This window comes from Geotrypetes seraphini, chromosome 2 (genome assembly GCF_902459505.1).
Source record: "Geotrypetes seraphini chromosome 2, aGeoSer1.1, whole genome shotgun sequence".
Taxonomy (NCBI): Eukaryota; Metazoa; Chordata; class Amphibia; order Gymnophiona; family Dermophiidae; genus Geotrypetes; species Geotrypetes seraphini.
Window position 1 is genome coordinate 295,950,782 of NC_047085.1, and position 26,921 is coordinate 295,977,702.

Consider the following 26,921-nt stretch of genomic DNA (forward strand, 5'->3'; position numbering starts at 1 on the left):
CCAATGTGCGGGAGCATGGCTGTCACCTTGACATCATTGTGTCTTCTTGGGGGCAGGGCTGATGCAAGACCGCAAGGGTTGCTAGAGTCTGGAGCTGCCATTAGAACATAAGAAGTGCCATCTCCGGATCAGACCTTCGATCAATCAAGTCCGGCGATCCGCACACGTGGAGGCCCTCCCAGGTGTACACTCATATCCTTCTATGCCCCTCATAAGGAGATGTGCATCTAGTTTGCTTTTAAATCCTAGGACGGTCGATTCCGCAGTAACCTCGTCCACCACTCTCTGCATGAAGCAGAACTTCCTGATATTCGTCCTGAACTAGTCCCCCCTCAGCTTCATTCCGTGTCCTCTTGTCCGAATCAAATTGGACAATGTAAATAGTTTTTTCTGCTCTATTTTGTCGATTCCTTTCAGTATTTTGAAGGTCTCGATCATATCCCCTCGTAGTCTCCTCTTCTCAAAGGAGAACAATCCCAGTCTCATAAGTCGATTCTCGTATTCCAGTTTCTCCATACCCATTACTAGCTTTGTTGCTCACCTCTGCACCCTCTCCAGCAGTTTTATATCCTTCTTTAGGTTGGGAGACCAATGTTGGATGCAGTATTCCAAGTGAGGTCTGACCATTGCTCTATAAAGCGGCATTATGACCCTCTCCGATCTACTCGTGATTCTCTTCTTTATCATGCCCAACATTCTATTTGCTTTCTTTGCTGCCGCCACACATTGTGCTGATGGCTTCAGGGTCCTATCTATCAGTACACCCAGGTCCTTTTTTTGTTCGCTCTTACCCAGAGTTGCACCTGACATTCTATACTCGTTTTCCTTATTCTTACTGCCTAAATGCATTACTTTGCATTTCTCCACTTTATCTGCCATTTCTCTGCCCATTTCTCTAACTAATACAAGTCGCTCTGGAGTTCCTGGCTATCCTCCTGTGATCTGATTCAAGTGTTCTGTGTATTGTGTCTGCCATGGATGGTGCTGGTTGATCGAAAGGAAGGAGAATGGTGATGTCGTCTGCATAGCTGTAGGCAGTTAGACCTTGTTTGTCTACGTAGGAGTCGAGGGAGGCAATGTATAGGTTGAAGAGTGTGGGAGAAAGAGGTGATCCTTGAGGTACTCCCATACTCTTCAACTTCCCTCGGCTCCTACCTAGACAAACAAGGTCTAACCTCCTACACCATTCTCCTTCCTTTCGATCAACCAGCACCATCCATGGCAGACACATTACACAGAACACTTGAAACAGTAGCAACATGGATGAAAGACCACAAACTAAAACTAAATCTGGACAAAACAAACTTCATCCTACTCGAAAATAACATGGGTATGGTACTGAATATCAGTTGTACTTGCATAACCTCTGGGCACTACCATATACCCAGATATTCAGTGCTGGTGTTCAGATAGCGTCCAACAAAGAATTTCGGTCCAAATTAGTCAGTAGCAGTCAGTGTTTGAAGAAATGTTTATGCTTAATCCAAGTTTCATGTTCATGCTTAATCCAAGTTTCATGTTCATGTATGCACCAGAGGCATATCCAGATGTTCATTTTTAAGGATTTCCTAAAATGGACTGACAGATCCCATTATTCTCCCCCCCCCTGCCCCACCCACCCACCCACAATAAAATATTATCTTTTCTGGGGGGGATGCCATGTACTTAATTCACTCAGGCACACTTTAGTCATTAATGCTGGTTTTCTCATTCATGGTTAGTTACAGCTGAACTGAGCATGCTTGAGAAAGCCAGTATTAGCAGCTGAAGCACACTGGAGTAAATTAAGTGCCACTGCAAGCACAACCCAGGTAGGAGACATCTTCAGCTGGTATAGCTTGGCATCCCTGCAAGCCATGAAAACATGGAGGTTCTGAGTAGAGGTCTGCATGGGAACGGGGAACGCGGGAATCCCGCAGAGATACCCCTAGGTCAACGGGTTTCCCACGAGGACCCCTCCAAAGCCGATGGGACTCCCACGGGGAAGGAACTGGGGTTCCTTCCTATCTCAACTCGAGGCCTACCTTATTTCTGGTCCGGCGCTGGGCTGAGCTCCCGACGAATCAGTAGCATATCACATAGGCATGGAGCTCATCACGTACGCAGTAAGCTCAACACAGGCACACATTGGTTGAGCTGCAGCACAATGGGCCAATCACAAACAACATCAGAGTTCTAAGGTCGTTTGTGATTGGCCCATTGTGCTGCAGCTGAACCAATTTGTGCCTGTGTTGAGCTTACTGCCTATGTGATGAGCTCCAGAAGAGGGAGAGCTGGCGGCCGAATTGCTGCTTCTGGAGAGTTGCAGTATTTCACTTTTCGTTGCCTTTGTGCAGCCGCCCGAGCGATGAGCAAGATGGCTCTCTGGCTCCCAGCTGTATTCTGTCCTGCCCCCACCTGAGCTGGCCAAAGTTGCACGGGGTAAGTGTGGGCACTGGGTCTGGAGAAGAGAAGGACCTCGGGGGGCGGAGCGGATCAGGCCAGAATCCTGCACCTCCCCCTCCATGGCTCTCCGCTGCCATAGTAAAGGTGGCTGCAGCTCCTGGGCACTGGGGTGGCTGGCTGGGAGAGGGCCTACTCCCCTTGCCAAACCATTTGGCAGGGGCTGGCTGGTGTTGCTGAGGTCAGGTTAGTGGGGGTAGAGGAGGGGGAAAGGCATGGTGGATGCTGGGACTTGGCCTGCATGTGACAGGTGGGGGAGGAGAAGAGTCAATTTGGCCCACTGGTTAGGCAGGGGTGGGCTTGGGATTGTGGGGGGACAGCTAGGGGGAAGGGAGAGGGAAGTGACAGGCAGGCCAGGGTAAGGAGAAGAAAGAGTGAGAGCTAGCATGAAGGGAGAGAGTGAAGTGACAGGGAGAGGTGGGGGGGCACAAGATAGCAGAGACAAGTAAGCAGACAGTATAGCTAATATGAGAACTAGCAAAAGGGACAGGTGACGACCATCATGAGGGGTAGAGAGAATGAGGCAATGGTGACATGGAGCATGGAATTACAGGTGGCTAGAGAATAAGGTGGCAGACAGACCAGCCAAGGTGATAGCCTTCCACCTTGGGTAGGGAGAGTGATGTGGCAGGCTGGATGGGATGAAGGGGAAGGGAGAGAATCAGGTGACAGGAACAGGCATAAGGGGGTACAGAAATGATGGTGACAGGATCAGGGGTAGGGAGAGTGTGGTGATAGTGACAAGGAAGCAAGTGGGCCAGTGTTAGGGGTAGGGAGGTTGTATTCTGTATGTATGAAAAGGATTGTTTTCTTTTAGCGTTGACTGTGCAGGATCGATCTGTATTAATCTGGCTTCAATTTAACAATGGGTATATTGATGTTATAATGCTCACTGCAGTGTTTATGATGCTCCCTTTTCCTAGGTGCACCCTTGCTTTGTGACTCATGGATTATTACTAAAAATATATTTTTATAGAGCGGAGGGGGTATTAAAAAAGGATGGGAGTGTTAAAAAAATGATTGTATTTTATTGTTGGTTTAAATAAACTAAGGCTTTAAAAAAAAATCAGAACTTTCTGAAGTAATTGTTGCTTTTTATAGGGACAGGTAACTTTTATGGGGCGATGGGTGAGTACGGGTGGGGACATAGGGGAGTACGGGTGTGGACATAGGAGATTCCTCACGGGGACGGGTGGGGACGGAGGGGATTCCTTGCGGGGACGGGCGGGGATGGAGGGATTCCTCGTGGGGACAGGTGGAATTTTGGCGGGGACGGGTGTGATTTCTGTCCCCGTGCAACTCTCTAGTTCTGAGCCAAAGGTGAAGAGGCCCAAGCCCCCAGGCCCCTGTGGCTGCATCACTAGTATGCACATGCCATGTTTCTTAATAGAGGAACAGAAAAATTCAGTTGCTGTTAAAGGCAGAATGGGGGAAAGGGCTCAATGCAAACTGTAACAACCTTAGATTTAGGATTTATACTGGCAGCCAAATGGCAGCCATCAGTGCAACTTTTTTTTTTTTTTTTAATTTCTTTATTGATATTTTGAACTTGACAATGTATACATTTGAAAAATCGAAAAAAAAAAAACTATATGAAAATACACTATTAACATCAGAAATATTACAATAAAAATTTTAAATCCCTTCTTAACCTCTAACAGTAATGATATTATATTATACTCATCAATATTATAGAATATTATGAAATTTATACCTCTAAATAAAACAACTTTTTTTTTTTTTTTAATACCTATACAAACCATCTCTAAAATCACTGGAGAACCAGCTAGAAAATAGAGAACCTCAGAAAATGAAAGGCAAATATACTGTACCAATAAACGTATAATAATTTCTTAGTGTTCACAAAAGAGCTTTCTGTTCTGAAATCCAATAACAGAGGCACAAATAGTGATAAACAGCAAAGCAACACAATGATATATCTTTGACTATGCTTTTAATAAGGTTTTCAAAACTAATAATTCTTGAGCATCTAAAGCTCAAGGTCTGTTATTTTATTTTTTCTGCACATTTCAGTTCAAAGAATTTTATTAAATTCTTCTTCAAAATCAAATACTTGTTCAAAATATATTCTGTCACACAGCACTGATAAAATAATTACCTGTTTGTTAATGGCAGTTTCTAGCTCTGGATAACCTGCTTTGTCCAGCTGTATGCTTGGAAAGAGATCTTCAATCAGACTCAAGAACAAGGGTTCATCCTCATCAATCTTACAAAGACAAAATGGGGGAAAAAAAACCTCTGATGTTACTTTTCATCCTTTGTTGGGTTCTTCAGATAATATTCACATATCCTTTATTTTTTCCAAAGATATTTTATGGGACAATTTTTAAAATAGCCATGATACTTGTAGGCCTATGGTAAAAGCCTGACTATTACTTTCAGAGGAGGTAATTTTATAACTGCTCACATTAATAAAATGTATGGAGAAATTATGTCTTGCCTGTCTTTCCTTCAGTCCAACTAGACTAGAAAAGAACCCATGTGTTATGCCTATCAACCAACGAATGAAAACAGAGAAACAAAGTAGTTTAAATAACTATGATTAATTTACATGCTAGCTCTAAAACAAGCAGTCCTAAATGGCCATTAATAAAAATATAGAGGAGCATTACTAGCTTACACCTACCAGTTTTGAAAGGTTCATGTCTCGCAGAACGCGCATGACAATAGTGGATTCTGTATCTGTTGGATTGGCTCTCTTCGCTGCACCCAACGTCCTCAGTACTGACAGAATGTTACGCAGACCAAAATCATAATGTACCTGAGAAATTTAAGTCATGCTTGTTTTATTATAACAGCTATATGAAAACTTTATTTTCAAAGAAAACCATAAGCTCTGCCCTCAAACATACAAGGATGGTTTGAAAAGTTTGTTAAAAAAGCAAGTTAAACAACGTAGTCTCCATCGAGGGCTATACACATAGTCCAGCGAGTTACCATTTTTTGCGTAAGCTATTTTTCTACAATCCAAAAAACTGGAAACTCAATGGACTAACTGTATAGCCCTCGATGGAGACTACGTTGTTTAACTTGCTCTTTTACCAAACCTTTCAAACCACTCTAGTACATATGGCAGATGTTAATATTAGAGATATTCATTTTTGGATTCTTTGATTTGTTTCATATATTCATTTTAATTTTTTTTTTTTTTAATTAATGTGTGCTAGAACCAGTGCTTTCTTTCAAGGGGTACTTGGAGGTACTGTGTACTGTCATCTTTTCCATTCCCTGAAAGAATTAACCCATAATCCCCAAGTATTAATGGAAGAACCAGACTCTGCTCCTCAATGCTGCCATCTTATAGATTATGTGGTTGATTACAGGGAACTTGATAAAATGAGGAAAATGGTTAAAAAGAAGCTAAAAGGATCAGTTGCAAAAGTTAGGACTGTAAACCAGGTGTGAATGTTATTTAAAAATACCATTGTGGAAGCCCAGACTAGCAACCTCTTTTATGAAGCCGCACTTAATTCTCTATGGGCTTCAGGGCCGATAGCGCAGAGCAGCCACTAGCGCGGTTTTGTAAAAGAGGCCGTAGATGTATTCCACGTATCAGCAAAGGTGGAAAGAAGAGGTAAAGAGAGTTGGCGTGGTTTTAAAAGTGAAGTGAAAGAGACTATTAGAGCCAGAAAAAAGCATCCTTTAAAGGATCTGAATGAAGAAAATAAGAAGTACTGGCAAGTTAGGTGCAAAGCAAGTACTGGCAAGTTAGGTGCAAAGCATTGATAAAGAAAGATAAGAAAGAATATGAAGAGAAATTTGCTAAAGAGACAAAAGCTCATAACAATGTTTTTAGGTACATCAGAAGCAGAAAACCTGTGAGGGACTTTGTGGGACCACTGGATGATCAAGGAGCAAAAGTGGTGCTCGGGGAGGATAAGGCTTCGGTCTTTGTGGAAGAATATGTAAGAGATCTATCTGAACCAAAAATGGTTTTCAAGGATGATGATGCAGAGAAACTGAAAGAAATCTTGGTAAATCTGGAAGATGTACTAAGCCAAATCGACAAGTTAAAAAGTCACCTGGGCCGGATGGTATATATCCCAGGGTACTAAAAGAACTCAAACATGAAATTGCTGACCTGCTGTTAGTGATCAGTAATCTGTTGCTAAAATCATCTGTAGTACCTGAAGATTGGAGGGTAGCCAATGTTACATCGATTTTAAAAAAGGTTCTGGGGAAATCCAGGAAATTACAGAGCAATAAGCCTGACTTCAGTGCCAGAAAAAATGGTGGAAACAATTATTAAAAATAAAATTGTGGAACACGTAGACAAACATGATTTAATGAGACAGTCATCATGGGTTCAGCTGAGGGAGATCTTGCCTCACCAATTTGAAGGTGTGAATAAACATATAGATAAAGGTGAGCTGGTTGATGTAGTGTATCTAGATTTTCAGAAAGTTTTTGACAAAGTTCCTCATGAGAGGCACCTGAGCAAATTAAAGAGTCATGGGATAGGTGGCAAAGTTCAATTGTGGATTAGGAATTGATTATCGGATAGAAAATAGAGGATAGGGTTAAATAGTCATTTTTCTCAATGGAGGAGAATAAACAGTAGAGTGATGCAGGGATCTGTACTGGACTGGTGCTATTTAACTTATTTACAAATTATCTGGAAATTGGAACGATGAGTGAGGTGATTAAATTAGCAGATGACACTATATAGCAGACCTTAGGAAATTGGAAACTGGGCATCCAATTGGCAGATGAAATTTAATGTGGACAAATGCAAAGTGATGCACATTGAAAAGAATAATCCAAATCACAATTACCAGATGCTAGGGTCCACCTTGGGGATTAGCACCCAAGAAAAGGATCCGGGTGTCATTGTAGACAATACAATGAAACCTTGTGCTCAATGTGCGGCGGCAGCCAAAAAAATCAAACAGGATGCTAGGAATTATTTAAAAAAGGGATGGTTAACAAGACTAAGAATGTTATAATGCCTCTCTTTCGCTCCATGGTGTGACCGTACCTGGAGTATTGCGTTCAATTCTTGAGAAATTCAAAAGTAACTTAAAAACATTTCTCTTTAAAGACGCTTTTGATAATTAATGAAACTCATCGCAGCATAGATTATTTTATTGTACTATATTATACTGTTTTGTTTGTTACTCATTTTGTATCTTTCCTTTTTTGTTCTACTTTTCTATAATGATTTTGTATTTCATCTCTCCCCCTTCCTTGTGTTTATAAGTTTGTAATGGTAATTTTTTTAATATTGTATGTTAATATTTATTGTTCTGTCATGTATTGTTTCCCAGAAATTGTAATTTTAATTTGTTCATCGCTTTGAAATACGATTAAGCGATTAATCAAAACAATTACTAAACTTGAAACGTGGCACTAGAAAAGATTCAAAAAAGAACGATCAAGATGATAAAGGGGATGGAACTCCTTTCCTATGAGGAAAGACTAAAAAGATTAGGGCTCTTCAGCTTGGAAAAGAAACGGTTGAGGAGAGATATTATTGTAGACCACAAAATTCTGAGTGGAGTAGAATGGGAACAAGTGGATCGATTTTTCACTTCATCAAAGGCTAGGGGACACTCAAAGTTACAGGAAAATACTTTTAAAACCAATAGGAAGAAATATTTTTTTACTCAGAAAATAGTTAAGCTCTGGAACACATTGGCAAAGGTTGTGGTAGCTAGTTTTAAGAAGGGTCTGGAGAATTTCCTGGAGGAAAAGTCCATAGTCTATTACTGAGAAAGACATAGGGGAAACCACTGCTTTCCCTGGATCAGTAGCATGGAATGTTGCTACTCTTTGGGTTTTGGCCAGGTACTAGTGACCTAGATTGGCCACCGTGAGAACAGGCTACTGGGCTTGATGGACCTTTGGTCTGACCCAGTAAGGCTATTCTTATGGGGCAAATCTCCCTCAGTGATAACACCACCCCTGAAGGATAGGTTGGCATTTAAGTACCAGCATCTTTTTTCCTAGAATAAAATGCACTGGTTGTTTATTCTTTCTTATGTACTCATAAGACAAAATAATTGCCATACTGAGTCAGTCCAAAGGATCATCTAGTCAGGTTTCAGGTTTCAGGCTTCAAAGAGTGGTCAAGCTTGGTCATAAACAATAGCAAGATCTCACACTACTTACCCCTGGGGCTAGGCAGTGGTTCTTCCCAGGCCTCTACCTATAGAAATTTGCCCAAACTTTTTTAAAACCCAGATACACCAATTACTTTTGGCAATAAATTGTACAACTTACCTGAAAGGGTAAACAATCAACTCACATAACCTGTTCCACTCCACACAAGATTTTGTAGACCTCTGTCATATCCCCCCTACACACACACACAAACAATAGCCATCTCTTCTCTAAGCTAATATGTCCTATCTTTTTGGCCTTTCCTCATTTGAATCATTCCTTAATCATTTTGGAAGTGAAGCATGGCCTCATGATAGAGCTGCTGCCTCAGCACCCTGAGGATGTGAGATCAAATCCCAGCACTGTTCCTTGTGATCCTGGGCAAGTTACTTATTTATTTTGTACCTGGGGCAATGGTGGATTACCTGTATATATGTACACCACTTTGAATGTGCAACCACAAAAATACAGTATACAAGTCCCACTCCCTTTTCCCCTTCTCTGTAGCAGAATTAGAAAGGTATAGAGAAGCTTACAATAAAAATCAACTGTATGGATATTAAGCTGTAGATTGCTGTGCTTTAAATGGGCCATTTGGCCTTTATCTGCCATCATGTTTCTATGTTTCTAAATCAATTTTGTATATGCCAGAAGCCCTATTTTATATACAATGTTGAGATCAAAATTGAGACATGCAGATCTGGGTATGCTTAATTCATTCAATAGTTTACAAATGGCTCTACCAAATATGGATCCTTGCAGGACATGCAGGAGTACATGTCTATTTGCTGGTACGTCCTTAGGAATAGCTGTTTTAGAGAGATGCTAAAAAAAAAAGAGCTTCTTATTTCCTATCTTTGCTTTGCTACAGCTAGAAACATTGCGAGTTCCTACGTACAGCCTCAGAGAGTGGGCCTCAAATCAAATCTGCTATCTGGGACAGGGTACAATGGTGGGATCAAGTTCCCCATACCTCAACCCCTCCCCTTTGACGTCCATAATACTATCCCTTTCTATCCTCACCCTGGACTCCCCAACCTTCCCCCTGAACTTCTGACTGCATGAGGAACCCATCCTCAACCTGCTATATCCCTCTCTGTCTCTAACCAGGGACTCTCCCTGATGTCTAGTGGGGTAGGGGGGTAGAAGCAATCCTAAGGGCTCCTTTTACAAAGCTGCGTTAGCAGCTTTAGCACGCGCGACTTTTAATCACACGCTAACCGAAAAACTACCGCCTGCTCAAGAGGAGGCAGTAGCGGCTAGCACGTCCGGCAGTTTAGCGCGCGCTATTGCACACATTAAACCACTAGAGCAGCTTCATAAAAGGAGCCCTAAGTCTTTCCTGCCCTGTCATGAGCCTGGGATCAAAATGGTATCTCTAATCCACAGCAGTAGTCTCATGGCACTTTCACTAGGAGTCTAGTAGACATGTACAGAACAGATGAGCTCATTTGCTCTTTCATTACAAAGCACTACTGAAGCAGGTTTAAGATTATTTGGGAAAATCCAAAGAAGGCAATAGTATGGATCAACTCAAATCACATCTGTGGCAAAAATTTATCACCAATTTGGATGCAGTTAGACAGCATCCAAACATAAAGAGAATTAGATATATGGATTTATATATGAGATACTCATATGTTTTCAGAGACATTTATCCAGTTAACCAGTAGTCCTAACCAGATAAATACTGGTCAGAGGGTTATTCAGTGGCACCAACTGGCTTCTGCTGCTGAATATTTGCTCTGACCACCTTGGCTCTATGCAGAAAAAGCCAGGGCAACTTATGTGTGGAGCTTGGGCAGAGTTAGCGAAGAGGATAGGGAAATCTGGAACACTTTAGTATGAAAGTTCTGACAATGTTTTCTACTTCAATCCCTGTAACTTCCAAATATAGAGGTCTTCTAAAGTGTAATTTTGTCCTGGGGAAGTTGCAGGGAATGGGAAAGCAAAATAAGAGGTGGAAGATGAAAACGGTGTCATAAATATTAGAATTAGAGTCCATGGCCTTGTTCTCTGTTGCTTTACAGACGATTGTTATTCCTATATGCCAATAGAAAGAATGTTAAAAAAAAAGAAAAGAAAATGGTCATGATTGATCATATTGAGGGATAATATATTTCTTTACTACTAGACTTACTTGTTTGGAGAGTTGCTCCTCACACAGCTTGTAAAGTGTGAAGAACTTCCTGGCCAGAACAATGTTATCAATGAAGCCACAGCTCGCCAGCTTCACACGAATAATGATCTGCCGATCAGGGACCATCATGGCCACTGAGCGAAAATTAATCTTTAGGTTTTCAGGCAGCTCCTGCCGACCAGCATAGCCTGGATTCTAGTAGGATAAGCAAAGATGAATTTAAATTGGTGTCATGGTGTAATAGCATGAGAAAACACAGATCCATAAGGAATTACAGTAACAGTCTTGTTCCAAATAAAGCCCAAATTAATTTTAAAAATACAACATATGCATGACTGTTTCATAGTTTCTGAGGAGGATGGGCAGAAGAAAAAAAGGAGTGAAAAGTGTCACGAAGCTTATTAAGAATCAAAAGCACACGGAGACAAGAATGCAGAAATGTTTTTCTTTGCACTATCGTACTGTCTAAGTATCATCTTACCACAGGGTCCTCATGTCATACCTAGCCAGTCAAGTTTTCAGGATACCTACAATGAATATGCATGAGATAAATATGCATGCACTGCTTCCACTATATGCAAATCTATCTCATGCATATTTATTGTGGGTATCTTGAAAACCTGACTGGCTAAGTGTGACCCGAGGACTGGGCTGGGAAGCCCTGCTTTATTATTTGCCTCCATGGGAAAAGCTCTTAACATAATAAATGCATTTAATCTCATCCTCACCATTGTCAGGAAAAGTCCAAACTCAGGGTTCATGTTCACATTATCTCCATCTGTGAAAATAAAGTTTTTCTTGCGCTCTTTCTTACAGGTAAGCACTATCGCAATCTGCTGTGCAGCCACTGATAATACTGGCAAATCAATACGATTAAACTCATCAAAGCAGCCCCAGGACCCAGACTGTGCAAGACCTAATGAAAAAAAAAGGTGCATCACAAAAGGAAACTAATAGAAGCCTTTACATCCACTGAAGAATTGGGAGCATATTGAGTAACCTGCCCTAAGATTTTGCACCTAATATACATTAATAGGTAGGCTTAAGGCTTGTTAAATTCAATACCTCTGTGTTAACTGCTGGGGATATCCTTGGCACTTTGGGAAAAACAGCTGCGAAGATAAAGTAATGATCATTATTGTAAATTTGGCACAACTAGTAACGAGGAACGTAGACACAAACCTTATGAAGGGTTGCTGAAAAGTTACCAGTCCAACCAACAAAGTTGGGACAATCTCAATCGAGGGCTATACACTTAAAAACCCACCCAAGTGAGCACTTGGATGACTAAGAAACAGGTTGTCCAAGTGCCGATAATCGAAGGGTTTTTAGACTATCCAGATATTTTTTAGGCCTCAGAATCTTGCTGTATGCCCAGAGCAGAAAGGGGCGTTTTTGAAGGAGTGGTGAGGGTGGGAGGTAGGCGGGGTGTGAGCCGAACTAAACTTAGTCGTACTGCAGGGATAATCGAAAATTTTATGAGGCTACCTGGATGGAACTTATACATTGTAACTTATATGATGTAAAACCAGGTCTGAGGGCCAGATTCTATATAGGACACCCAGTCTCAAAAGCTGCCTAAGTGGCTATTGAGATTTGTACATGGGTGTCCTATATAGAATCTGGCCCTCAGACCTGGTTTTACATCACGTACCTAAGTTCCATCCTATATAGACTATACAGTTCTATATAGACTCGCCTAACACCATGATTCTCTAACCGGTGTCTATGTCATAAGCGCCAGTTAGAAAATCAGGTTGCCACTGAGCTGATCACGGCAAGGGGATCTCCCTGCTGCAAACAGTTTAGCGGCCGCAGCAGGGAACCCGTCCCTCCCACGAAGACTACCAGCAGGAGGGATGGCCAGTCCCTCCTGCTGGAACCCCTGAAGCCGGCCCAACCCCCACCCCAATTCCTCCTGCCGCTACCTCACTCAAACATCCACTGGCAGAAGGGATGCCCAGTCTCTCCTGCCAGAAACCCTCACCCCCTAAGATCATGGTAGCAGGGAAGCCCAGTCCCTCCTGCCAGTAACCCCTTCCCCCACGCACACCAAAGGGCATGCTCCCTGAACCCTCCCCAAAGCCCAAGTTGACCGACCGGAGGGATGCTTGCTCCCTTCAGCTGGTAGGCCCGCCTCCAACTGAATGGTGGGCCTGCGACTTCCTGAAGCATCGGGGGGTGCACCAGGGAGGGGCCTAAGGCCCTGATTGGTCCAGGCACTTAAGTCTCCTCTCATAGGAGGAGCCTTAGGCACCTTGGCCAACCAGAATCTTAGTCCTCTCTCCCAGTGCATTCTGGGATGCTGGGAGTGGCCTAAGATGCCACTTGGTCAGTTCCCTTAGGCCATTCCTGCCGATGATTTTTAGGGGGGGTTCTGGCAGGAGGGACTGGGCATTCTTCCTGCCAGGGGATGTCTTGGGGGGTGGCGGCAGGAGAGACTGGGTATCCCACATCTATAAGGTCTTGTTCTGGGTGTTTGGGATTTGGACACATTTTTGGTCGAAAATATGGTATAAAGATAGATCTAGTGGCAGTCTGGAATGCTTGGACGTTCAGGTAGGTAATTTTCGGGAAAAAATTGGACGTACTTTTTGAAAAGGTTTAGATCCCAATTCCTGCCCCATACTTTCTCTGTCTCTGTCATTTGGAAGTCAGGTGCACCCGGGGACATATCTTAAAGACCAGAAATCATCTTCCAAAACATGTCCAATTTATTGTTAGCTTTACATCCCTTTTATATCATTTTACATGAATCAGTGTTGTCAGCATATGTCAGCATGTGACGTAAACACAAACCATATATGGACACAGGTCACATGAAACTTTAAAGAAATCAGCATTTTTCCTAGCTAGAGACTGAAGTCCACAGAGGGTGCTGTGGTCAGCAGAGCTTATCTAATGCTGTTTGCAAATATGGCTTTATGAAAACAATTGAAGTCACTTCACAACAAGATAACACACATCTTATCAAACATCAGAGAAGGAAAAACAAACAGGGTCTGGTTTTCTTACAGCTTCAAAACATATAGCCTAAGGGAAACTACCAAGGTACATGATACTGATACAAGTCCCTTCACTTTTTGAGAATGGATCTTTCCCACTGTTGACTTTGGGTAACTAGCACCCTACATCTAAATTGGACTTGGACGTTTCTTTTGATTATGCTCCTCTAATTGTATAGACCTCAATGGAGACTATCTCAACTTTGTTGGTTGGATTGAGAATATTTCAGCGGTTCATCGTAGATTGTGAGCCCACTAGGGGCAGAAATAAAAAGTACCTGCATATAGTATATATAAACCACTTTGATTGATCCCACAAAAAGGCGGTGTATCAAGTCCATAACTCTTTACACTTTACCCATTAGTTAGTTATATCTCTAGGACTGTAGCTAACTGTACCTTGTTATATGCCATGTTAGGAGTTAAGGGTAAGGGTAACGCAGTTGACATACCACCTTTCTGAGTTATAATAAAAGTGGTTTACATATATATGGATACTTTCTCTGTACTTAGTGGAAAGAGGAGAATTAATAGGAGAAAAAGAGAAGAGGGACTTAGTCATTCTAGACAGAATATTTTTGAAGGTTCATGTAGTGTTCAATTATCAAAGAGAAGAGTTTTCAGTTTTTTCCAGAATAGGGTGTGACTGAACACGTTCTTCTCGTCGGTTTTCACGAGAGAAGACACACCTAATATACCGGACTCAGAGGATCTCATGAGTGGGGAACAGGCTAAAAAATTGGAGCACATAGAGGTAAGTAAGGAGGATGTCCTCAAACAGATAGACAGGTTAAAATGCGGTAAATCACCGGGTCCGGACGGGATCCACCCAAGGGTTCTGAAGGAGCTAAGACAAGAAATAGCGGGCACAATCCAGCATGTTTGTAACCTATCCTTGAAAACTGGAGAGGTACCAGAGGACTGGAAATTGGCAAATGTCACAGCTATCTTCAAGAAGGGATCGAGGGGTGATCCCGGGAACTACAGGCCGGTGAGCCTGACTTCAATTATAGGGAAGATGGTGGAAGCTATGATAAAGGACGGCATTTGCGAGCACATCGAGAGGAATGGCCTACTGAGAACAAGCCAGCACGGATTCTGTAAGGGAAGGTCGTGCTTAACGAACCTTCTATTCTTCTTTGAGGGAATAAGCAGTCGGGTGGAAAATGGGGAACCCATCGACATCATTTACCTTGATTTTCAAAAGGCTTTCGACAAGGTGCCACATGAAAGGCTGCTTAGGAAGCTGTGGAACCACGGGGTGGGAGGGGATGTGCACAGATGGATCGAGCACTGGTTGTCGGGTAGACTGCAGAGGGTCGGAGTAAAGGGCCAATATTCTGACTGGTGGGGAGTCACGAGCGGTGTGCCACAGGGATCGGTTCTGGGGCCGTTACTCTTTAACATATTTATCAATGACCTAGAAAAGGAGGCAAAGTACGAGGTTATAAAATTTGCAGATGATACCAAACTGTGCGGAAGAGTTAGCTCCAGGGAGGAGTGTGAGGACCTGCAAAGGGACCTGGACAAGCTGAAAGACTGGGCAAACAAATGGCAAATGCGCTTTAACGTGGAAAAATGCAAGGTCATGCATATAGGGAAAAAGAACCCGTTGTTCAACTACAAATTGGGGGGGGCATTGTTGGGAGACAGCAGACTTGAGAGAGACTTGGGTGTGCTGGTGGATGCATCACTGAAGCCATCTGCACAGTGCGCAGCAGCCTCAAAAAAAGCCAACAGGATGCTGGGCATCATAAAGAGGGGCATAACAACCAGGACGCGGGAAGTCATCATGCCATTGTATCGAGCGATGGTGCGTCCACATCTGGAATACTGCGTTCAGTATTGGTCGCCGCACCTCAAGAAGGACATGGTGATACTTGAGAGAGTCCAAAGGAGAGCAACAAAACTGGTAAAAGGGCTGGAACACTGCCCATACGCCGAGAGGTTGGATAGGCTGGGGCTCTTCTCTCTGGAAAAGAGGAGGCTCAGGGGTGATATGATAGAGACCTTCAAAATCATGAGGGGCATAGAGAGGATGGATAGGGACAGATTCTTCAGGCTGAAGGGGACAACAGGTACGAGGGGGCATTCGGAGAAACTGAAGGGAGATAGGTTCAAAACGAATGCAAGAAAGTTTTTCTTCACCCAAAGGGTCGTGGACACTTGGAATGCGCTACCGGAGGAAGTGATCAAGCAGAGTACGGTACAAGGATTCAAACAGAGACTGGACGGATTCCTGAAGGATAAAGGGATCATGGGATATTGAGAAAGCTAACCAGAAAATAAGTATAGAAACCCAGGTCGTGCATGTGCAAGACCGGAGGGCTAGGAAGGGAAACCAAGGCACCCTTCTGGTGATTTAGACAGGTCGTGACCTGTTTGGGCCACCGCGGGAGCGGACTGCTGGGCAGGATGGACCTGTGGTCTGACCCGGCGGAGGCACTGCTTATGTTCTTATGTTCTTATTGTGTTCTGCTCTGATTGTCTCTGTGAGGTCATTCCAAATTTTGACTCCTAGGAAGGTGAGCATGGAGTGGAATATTCATCTGTACTTGAGATTTTTTGTTGTGGGAAGGTTTAGTTGTATTCTGTTAAGAATTCTGTAAGAGGTAGACCATGCATCAGAGAAGAGTTTGATAAGAGGAGTGGTGAAGTTTCTGTAGAGTATGTGATGTATAATACAGGATGTTTTTAATTTTATTTGAGATAAGATGGGTAGCCAGTGAAGTCATATTGCAGTGTTTTAAATAAGCTGCAATTTGTGGGCTAGGGTGGTGTTGATTCCTATGTAGGCAGAGTTACAGTAATCCAACTGGGACAGAATCATCATCTGAACAATGAGGGCAAAATGATGCTGATGAAAGTATGGCCTGATGAGTTTTAATTGTCCTATGGCAAAAAGGGATTTCTTCCGGAGGTGGGATATTTGTGGTTCCATAGTTAATGTGGAGTCTAGGATGCAGCCTAGGATTTTGGAGGTTTTATCTACTGTGAGGGTGCTACCAGAAAGGAGAGTGATGCTTGTTGGTGGCATCTATTGGGTGCTGTGGAAGTAAAGAATTTTGGTTTTGGGGGTATTTAGCTTCAGCTTTTGGGTTGCCCAGGTTTGGATTTTCTTGGTGGTGTCAGTTTGGTTTTCTGTTGCCGATATGAGGAGAAGAATGTCATCCGCATATGACTGAGTTAAGTTTACTGCCACTGCTGCTGGTTCAGGAAAGCAGCAGAGTAGGGCAGGAAGTTCCAGAACTAGTGTGCTGGCTGTACACCCCCCCTTAGAGCGTGCACCCTAGTATTCCACTGCCTGATATAAAATTCTTGCTTGTAAATTAGGTGTGGATACCCTGAATTCTAAAATACTGCACACATCTTTAGTGAACACCCTGACCATGATCTTACCAGGGCCACATCTCTTTTCAGTTGTGCACTAACAGATTTATGCATGCATCTTTATAGAATAGCACATAAATCCAAATTGTTGCCAATTAGTTTCAAGTTTATTTAAATTTCGTTATCCCACCTTTTCAAAGTTTCAAAGTGGCTAACATTCATAAAACATTTGAGTGGGATAAAGACAATTAAGACAGAATAATAAAAAGACATCAAATAGTAAAATGAAAGAAAAAAAAAAAACAGAACAAAAACAAAAACAGCAATGATAACAACAACTTAGCATTAAAACATAGGACTGTACTAGCACAAAAAGGAGGGGGAAGAACTACAATATTTTTGAAAGGAAAGAGCAAATAAGGATAAAACAAAAGGTAGGGTGGATACAGCAGATTTTCTGAGCAGAAAGGCTAGTCAGAAGAAAATTCTACTATTTGGTTAAAAGAGAACATCCTTAAAAGGACGGTTGCGCTGCAAAAGCATCTTCAAAGAGCATAGTTTTTAAGCTTGATTGAAATTTGTCTAATGAATTAATTTTTTGAATATAAGCTGGCGCTGAGTTCCATAATGTGGGTGTGGTGACAGAAAATGCAATTTCTCATAGTATTAATAACCCTTAATGATGTGATTACAAGTAAGATCTGGTAAGATGAACAGAGTATACGATGGGTGGAGTGGGGTATAAGGAGTCTATTAATGAATTCTGGTTGCCCAGTTTGTCTAGTTTTAAATGTCAACATTATTTTATAAGTGATACGATGTGAGATTGGGAGCCAAAGGAATTTAATCAGTAAAGGTGTTACATGATCAAATTTTTTTGCATTATAGATTATTTTGATGGCTGTATTCTGAATTAACTGTAGGCGTCTGACTTCTTTCTTTGTAATTCCGTTATAAAGAGCGTTGCCGTAGTCCAGAAAGGAGATGACTAGTGAGTGGATAAGGACGTTGAGAGATGCTTGATCTAGAAACTTAGTGAGAGAAAGTATCATTCGTAAACGGAAAAAGCATTTTTGTACCACTGAACTAATTTGATCATGAAATGAAAATGTATCATCTAGGATAATTCCCAGAAGTTTAATAGTTCTTACTGATTAGATGGGTGTGGATCTAAATTCTATAGGTGAAAGCAGTGCTTGACCCTTTTTGAGTGGGAAGACTAAACTAAACCTTAGGTTTGTATAACGCATCATCTCTACATTCGCAAAGCTCGACAGGGTTAACAGGAGTTAGGGTAGAAAGGAACTCCAGAGGAGGGAAGGATGAAGAGGAAATTTAGAGGACTAGAATAATCAGAGAGGGAGGAAGAGTTACACTTTTGAGAATAACCAGGTTTTCAGATGTTTACGGAAGAGTTGGAGGGAGCTTAGATTCCTAAGAGGGGAGGTAAGGTTGTTCCAGAGCTCAGTGATTCTAAAAGGAAGGGAGGAACCATAGATTTAGTTTTTTTATATTAAGTGAAAGCATGTTGGAATTAAGCCACCTACTTATTTTTTCCAACTTTTGGTTGATAACTGATATGTCATTGGGGTCATTCAAATCGATTAGCACCAATAATTGATTGTTCGCACTGAATTACTGGGGCTAATTGGCTCATTACTCTATCAAATTGCATGCACAAATTGGGCATGCACAAATTTGCATGTGCAACTTTGAGCTCCTTAGAATCAAGGGTTAAAAGTGTTAGTGCAGATATGTGGAGATCTTGGTGATCCTTAAAGAAGGTATGGATAACACAGACCCATATCACTTCTCAATAACAATATCAAAATATGAGCAATAGCATGGGCAAACACCAGGCTAGTAGAAGTTGCGCTAGACATGGTCTGCGTTGATTAAGTGGGATTTGTCCCAGGGAGACGAACCTTACACTTAATCTAGGTAGCAAAAGGAGGACATGCTCTTACAAAACTTATTGGAATAGACACTGTAAGTTAGAGAGGCAAAGGGCCAAATTCTGTATAGAAAGAACATCTATATTAGACGGCACTAGGCACCCTAATCAAGGACACGTAGAGATGCCTAACTTTGGAATCCACATGCAACTTTTTTTTAATTGGCATGGTAATTGACAGTGCCAATTTTCAGTCAATCAAAAAGAATTAAATCACCAATTAAAAGTTTCATGCGGAACTCTTAGGATGCCGAGCGATGCTAAGTCAAGGCACCTTCTGACACCTAACAACACCTATCTGAAAAGTAAGCATGGTTAAGGGCGGAGAATAGGCATGGCTGACTGAGGCATTGCTAGGCATCTGAGTTAGGCACTGGTAAATTAGGCCAAGTAAAACCTAGCCTAATGTACTGGCGCCACCTCTAGGACACCTAGAAACACCTAAGCACACCTAGGTGCCACTAGGCAGGATTCTATAAAGGATGCCTATCAGTTTATTGACAACAGCGCCAAGCAGCGCCTACAATGTAGGCACTCTTAGGTGCTGTTTATGGAATCTGGCCCAAAATGTCATCTGCCAGTGTTGCGGGAGCTCATGAAGCATGCCCAGGTACCTCAGTGATCCTTTCATAATCATATGCTTTATATGATTGTGTGCATCACAAAGACCCAAGTGGACCACAGCTGAAAACTCTTAACAGGACTGTCTTCTCACCTTTAAAAATTCTGCCAAGTCCTCTGAAGTCCATCTGGTCTGAGCAGTTGAACACGACCACATATTTCCCAAGACACCTTCCCATGTCTTTAGTGGTTTCTGTTTTCCCAGTTCCTGCGGGACCAGCTGGGGCTCCACCCATGTTCATACCCAGTGCTTGAGCCAAAGTGATGTAGCATCTAAGAGAAAGGTAACTGCACTAAGCACACAATTATGTTGTATTTTTTTATTTTAAGTCTTTGGGTGTTTTATTTCACCTTTTTGCACTTTTTCTTACTTTTATAACTATCTATAAGCAAGGAGTTTTGGAACAGGCTACAAATTTACAAAATAAAAATAAAGGGGTGAACATTGAACTGCAGCAGTTGGTGTTTAGGAAAATCACTAGCCACTGCAGTTAAACTTAAACCAGACATTCAGTGCTGATACCATCTGGTTTCAGCACCAACCCAGTCACTGTCTTATCTTTGAGGTCCTTTTACTAAGCTGCAGTAAACATGAAAAAAATGCCTTACTGTGGGGTGCGCTGAGGCAACCTAAGGTAATTTTTTGATGTGCGTGCATTACCCACACACTATAAATGAAATTTATTTTTTAGCACTGGGGTGGATCAGAGGGGCAGAGAGTGGACACATTCTGCACTAATCGTTATATTGCCACTTGCTAACCAGTTAGCGAGCAAGTCCTTAGGGACAGATTCTGTATAGTATGCCTACCTTAGGTGCCCTAATTGAGAATGCCTAGCAACATCTAACTTTGGAATCTGCACACAACTTTTTTTTTTTAATTGGTGTGGTAATTGATCGTGCCAGTTTTCAAACAATCCCCCCACCCCAAATTTTTAATAACCAGTTAAAAGTTTGGTACCCAACTCTTACAATGCTCCTTCCTCCGCCCGACGTCACTCGAGCAGGAGGGATCTGCCCTGCCCTGCTTTACTTGCGAGCCTGCTCTCCTCCAGCCCATCCGAGGGCTGCTAAAGGCTAGCGCCGAAAGTTTTTTTTTCTCCTCTTCAGCGACTCCAAGGCAGAGGAAGGAGGAAGCTTCCTCCATCTTGTTCCTCCTTCCTCCGCCCGACGCCACTCGTGCAGGAGCGGCCCTGCTCCTGCTCTTCACTTGAACTCTGCCTCCACAGCCCACCCAAGAGCTGCCGAAGTCCCTGCAAGACAGTACTAGCACGTTTGGGCTCCTTTCTGCCTCACCTCACCGCCCTCCCCCCTCCTTGGCTTATCGAGGTCCACTGAGGGCCTCCAGACTCTCAGCTCCCCTTGTCCAACCCGGATTCTGCCCGTTACCAAAGTTTATCATTGTTTATATTCCTGTTTCTGTACCATATTTTATTATTGTCTATGCTCTTGTTTAGATGCCAAACTTTACTCTGTCTTTGCTTAGTTCAGCACCAAACTATATTTCTGCCAAAGGTTTTACCAGGCTCTCACTTTTCGGTTGCCCCGCTCCCCCCAGCACATCCTGGGCTACATACAAACCTTAACTGCGCAATCTCCCCTGTTACCCATCTACTGCCCCAAGTCTCTCCGTTCTAGGCCCCATACGGAAAGCGCTTAGCCGCTAATTGCTTTCACCGATATAGCTCCCCCTTAGACCTACCCCTAAAAAAAAAAAAAATTCTCTCCTCCCTACTCTTGGCCCTGCATTTAGCCAGTTTAATTTAAGTTCCCCTGCTCCTTCCTCAACTAACTCTATTCCCCCCCAGCTGCAGACTCTCACACACCAACCACCCTGTCCTAACCCCACCATGAACCCATCCTTCTGGATCCTTCTCCTCCTACTCTGCTCACCTCTCTATACTTCCCTCTGTCTGAAACCTCCCTCTCCCAACCTACTCGACCCCGCTAACACCAATAACATCTGCCCTGGACTCAGAATCCCCACACTGATACGCACCAGAAATCCCCCTCTCAAGAAAAACCCCGAAAAGTCAACCAAGATTCTCTAAAGCCCCTGCCCCCTGCCAATCTTCCCAACACTGCCTCGGACTCTCTCACCCCAGTCCCGACACTTTATTGCAATGCCAGATCCACATGCAATAAGCCCCAATTCTTGAAAGACCTTCTAGACGAGCTCGACCCTGGATTCCTGTGCATCACGGAATCATGGATCGCCAAAAACGATCTATTCACACAAAACGAACTCCTCCCCCACGGTTACCAAGGCCTCTTCTCCCCCAGACCCAATCGAAAAGGAGGTGGTCTGGCACTCCTCTACAAATCTTTCTTTGACATCCAGCTCCTTGAGACGGGCACTCACGCTTCTCTAGAATACCTGCTTGCCTCAGTCAATGACGAACTCCACACCCACCCATTGGGCATCCTGTTACTATACCGCCCACCCACCCCTTGGACCAAATCCTCCAATCTCGTCTTTGAGACCATAACAAATGCCTTCCTTAAATTTCAAAGACTTCTGATCATTGGTGATATCAATCTCCACCTTGACGACACCAACAGCAAGGACACGACTGAATTCAACAACTTCCTTACCTCTCTAGGCTTCCCCTCACCCACCCCATCTCCAACCCACGAAAAAGGGCACACTCTAGACTTCACCACTTTCCTTGATCTTACCGCCTCCAAAACTTCAACCGACGATACTCGCTGGGAACAAGTCCCTTGGTCTGACCACTTCTTAGGGACTACCTGCCTCCCCATCTTCATGTCACATCTCGACTCCCTACCCCACTCCTCTCATTCCATAACCTTCCGCAAAAAAACCTCGAGCAATCTATTCTGGTCCAAATTCCTCAACCAACTCTCCTCCAACCCCTAGACCTACAGACCCCGAATCCCATTGGCACAACTGGACCGCCCTCTCCGAGTCCACCTACTACTCCCTTGCTCCAATATCCACTAAAACCATCTCCTACCCCCGAAAGGCCCCCTGGTACTTACCTCTTCACAGAGAATTGAAACAGAAATTTCGCGCTTTGGAGCGCAAATGGAAAACATCTAAATCCCCCTCTGATAGACAGACCTGGAGGGTCAATATTAAACTTTACAATTCAACACTAAAAAAAGCCAGGAAGAACTTCTTCGGAGACAAGATCTCTAGATCCAACAACCAGATCAGTGCGCTGTTCAACATCTGGCGCTCCCTAACTACAAAAAAAGACCCATCCTTGCTCCCACCATCTCTATCAGCCGATGCCCTTGCAAATTTCTTTAATGAAAAGGTTACCACCCTAAGGTGCTCCTTCCCACCCACAGTCTCCTACAATTTCCTGACCTCTATTGACCTCAACCCTACCTTACCTGTATCCACCCCCATTCCTGCCAACAGATCCTGGACCGTCTTCGAGCTTGTTTCCGAATCGCAAGTCTCCAAACTCTGCCTCAAACTAAAAACTTGCAAGTGCACTTTGGATCCTTTCCCCTCCTATCTTTTTGAGAATATCCCTACACAGGTCATCGCTTCCCTCACCGAACTTATAAACTCTGCCCTAACATCGGGCCTTTTCTCCCCCGACATGGGACACATTTCATTGACCCCTCTACTGAAAAAGGCCGACCTTGACCCCTCCATTCCATCAAATTACCGTCCTATAGCAAATATCCCTCTCTTAACCAAGTTATTAGAATCCATCATATCCACCCAACTCTCATCCTACCTAGAAAGATTCTCTATTCTCCTACCCCACCAATTCGGCTTCAGACCCAACTTCAGCACCGAATCCCTCTTGGCCTCACTAATCTCTAAGGTGCAACAACTCCATTCTCGCAACAAATTTGCTGTTCTCCTACAATTCGACCTCTCCGCAGCCTTCAATATCGTCCACCACGACATTCTAATCTTCCAACTCTCAGAAATAGGCATAAGCTCCACAGTCCTAGATTAGTTCTCGAAATTCCTACGCTTCCGCTCCTACAAACGGTACCTCATCCCTCCCCCTGGAAGCCGAAATGTGGAGTCCTGCAAGGCTCACCCCTCTCCCCTATCCTTTTCAACATCTACATGTCCTCTCTGAAACTCCTTCATCTATCCCCCCTAGAAAATCTCTACTCCTACGCTGATGACATCCTCATCCTCCTCGAGACCGACTCGAACCTCTCTAACCTTGCTGAGAAAATATCCACATGTATAACAAATCTCCAATCCTGGGCCCAATCTGTACAAATGAAACTGAATGAGTCCAAAACAAAACTACTTTGGCTCGGCCCAATTTTAGATCATTTACCCACCTCCATCCCACTACCTTCCGGCCCCACTCTTCAGCTTGAGTTTTCAAGCAAAGTCCTAGGCATCGTCATAGACTCCTCTCTCTCCTTCAATGATCACCTTGGTAAAAAAATGCTTCTTTAGCCTTCATATGTTGAGGAAAGTGAGATCCTGCTTTCATCATTCTCACTTCGCCATCCTCGTTCAATCCACCATCCTCTCTAGACTGGACTACTGCAACTCCATCTATATAAGCCTAACTAAGAAAAACCTCCATAGACTTCAGCTAATTCAGAACGCCGCGGCCAAGCTTATTTTCGCAAAAGGCAAGTTCGATCACGTCTCCCCACTCCTCTCCAAGCTTCACTGGCTCCCAGTATACTCCAGAGTCCTCTATAAATGTGCCTGCTTAGCCTTCAAGATCCTACATGGCGTCTTTCCTCCTGTTATCCCACTCTTTTGGAATTCCTCAAACCCACACTCCACTAGACCCTCCCAAAAACTGAAACTATCTTTCCCCTCTATAAAAGGTATATCTCGCGCAGGAAAACTTGGAACATCCCTCCCCTTTAGAACCACAGAACTCTGGAACAACCTCTCATCCCCGCTCCGAAATTCAAGCTCCTTCCAATCCTTCCGCAAACACTTGAAAACTTGGCTCTTTTCAAAAATCTAATCACTTCCCGTTCTCTAGTACCCTGAACCTCGCTATCTTCTTAGTCCCTCTCCTATATCCCTTCATTGTAGTTCCTTTCCTCTTAACTTCTGTAAACCGTGCCGAGCTCTGCGCTTGCGGAGATGGCGCGGTATACAAACCTAAGGTTTAGTTTAGTTTAGTTTAGTTAGCTCTCTAACACCAACCTGAAAAGTAAGCATGGTTATAGGCGGAGAATAGACAAGGCTGACTTAGGCATCTGAGTTAGGTCCCAGTAAATTAGGTCAAGTAAAGCCTGGCCTAATATACCAGCACCTACCTCTAGGATGCCTAGCAAGGCCTAAGCATGCCTAGGCACCACTAAGATGGATTCTATAAGTGATGCCTAGCAGTTGATTGACAACTGCGTCATGCAACACTAACAATGTAGGCATGCTTAGGTGCCATTTACAGAATATGACCCTTACTACCTATAAAATAGGTAGTAGTGGGGGGGGGTCACATGCTAAAGGCCACATACTATAAGAAGGCTGCATTGGGTCATAGTAACATAGTAGATGACAGCAGATAAAGACCCAAATGGTCCATCCAGTCTGCCCAACCTGATTCAATTTAATTTTTTTTTTATTTTTGCTTCTTAGCTATTTCTGGGCAAGAATCCAAAACTCTACCCAGTACTGTGCTTGGGTTCCAACTGCCAAAATCTCCGACAAAACTGACTCCAGCCCATCTACACCCTTCCAGCCATTGAAGCCCTTCCCAGCCCATCCTTTCCAAATGGCCATATACAGACAGATACAGACCATGCAAGTCTGCCCAGTACTGGCCTTAGTTCAATATTTAATATTTAATATTATTTTCTGATTCTAGATCCTCTGTGTTCATCCCACGCTTCTTTAAACTCTGCCACCATTTTCCTCTCCACCACCTCTCTCGGGAGCGCATTCCAGGCATCCACTACCTCTCCGTAAAGCAGAATTTCCTAACATTGCTCTTGAATCTACCACCCCTCAATCTCAAATTATGTCCTCTGGTTTTACCATTTTCCTTTCTCTGGAAAATATTTTGTTCTACGTTAATATTCTTCAAGTATCTGAATATCTGAATCATATCTCCCCTGTCCCTGATATGATATGATATGATATGTCCTATGATAGATAGTGAGCCAGTGATGTTGAACCATTAATGGTGTCATCCTATCATGGATTTTTCAGTGATGGAAGGTAACAAAGGCAGAAATTGATTCATGATTTCCAAATGCAAACGCTATAAAGACTCTTCTGGAGTGGATAGAATGAGGAAAACATATGGGTGAGGAAATCCCCTTTACTAGCTGTAATTTTTTTAAGTAGAAAGGGGGACGGAGAGGGAGTTAAAAGGGGAGTAGGTAAAGGGAAAGAGCTTATGGTACTGGAAACGGAGGAAGAGGGAGGATGGATGGAAGGAAAGAGGGGGAGAGAGAGATGGTGGGCAGTGATCTGAAAGGAGAGAAGAGAAACAGAGAAGTTAGATGTGGGGTGGGGTGGAGTAAAGGAAGGGGAAAGATACTTGAAGAGAGGACTGTTGGGAAGAGAAAGGGAGAGATTGTGAACCTGAGGAGGAAGGGAAAGATAGGGGGAGGCTAGTTGGGAAGAGAAAGGGAGAGATGGTGGACCTGGGGATGGAAAGAAGGGAGAGAGGAAGAAATGTTAGGTCTGGGGATGGAAGGGAGAGATGCGACATCTCTCTTTCCCTCCAACCCATTGTTCAGCATTAAGGGGGAAGGGAAGAACACAATAATAGAAAAGAGGGAGCAAAATGTTGGACCATGGGGAAAAAGGAAAAGAGTTGAACCCATGGGAAAGGGAAAAAATCAATATGTTGGAGACAGGGATAATGAAGGAAATGGAGCAAAAGAGGAGAAAAAAAATGAACAGACACTGGAAAAAGAATTAGTAAAAGATAGATAAAAAGCAGAAAGAGAAACTGGGACCAAGATTATGGAAAAACAAAATGTCCAGACACCAAGGTAGAAAGAAGTGTTTTATTTTGAATGTATTAACTGGAATATGTTATGTTTAGGATGTGTATATTCACGAGGATTCAGCAGCTGGCAGCTACAGGAGTGCTGTTTCCTCCTGCAATATCAGACCCCCCCCCCATCACCCCCCATTGCCCCTCCCCCCCATCGTCACATGGCCCCTCTGTCAAATTTAAGATCCCATTGTGGCCCATGAGTCAAAAAGTTTGCCCACCCCTGATCTAGCCCAAAGTGGCAAGAAAAGTGTGGAATAATTTGTAAGTTTCATGGCTCCACATCCTTCTCTTCTTGGTTGGGCTGAGAACTTTTCAGTGGTCCCTCATATGGTATCTGAATATAATGCTGCAAAAAAAAAATGTATATG

The 26,921-nt window shown here is 43.2% G+C and overlaps 1 protein-coding gene across 2 annotated transcripts in view; it reads right to left on the reverse strand.

Annotated features, from left to right (window-relative positions):
* The window catches only part of DNAH5 (dynein axonemal heavy chain 5), a 598,099-nt gene that overhangs the window by 289,464 nt on the left and 281,714 nt on the right, over positions 1–26,921 (reverse strand). For both annotated transcript variants that reach the window (XM_033929843.1, XM_033929844.1), the window contains exons 36-40: positions 19,710–19,888; positions 11,434–11,621; positions 10,706–10,900; positions 5,090–5,224; positions 4,562–4,669 (exon numbers count right to left, since the gene is read on the reverse strand). In XM_033929843.1, the coding sequence (XP_033785734.1) occupies positions 4,562–4,669; positions 5,090–5,224; positions 10,706–10,900; positions 11,434–11,621; positions 19,710–19,888 (805 nt within the window). The remainder of the gene's footprint in view (positions 1–4,561; positions 4,670–5,089; positions 5,225–10,705; positions 10,901–11,433; positions 11,622–19,709; positions 19,889–26,921) is intronic.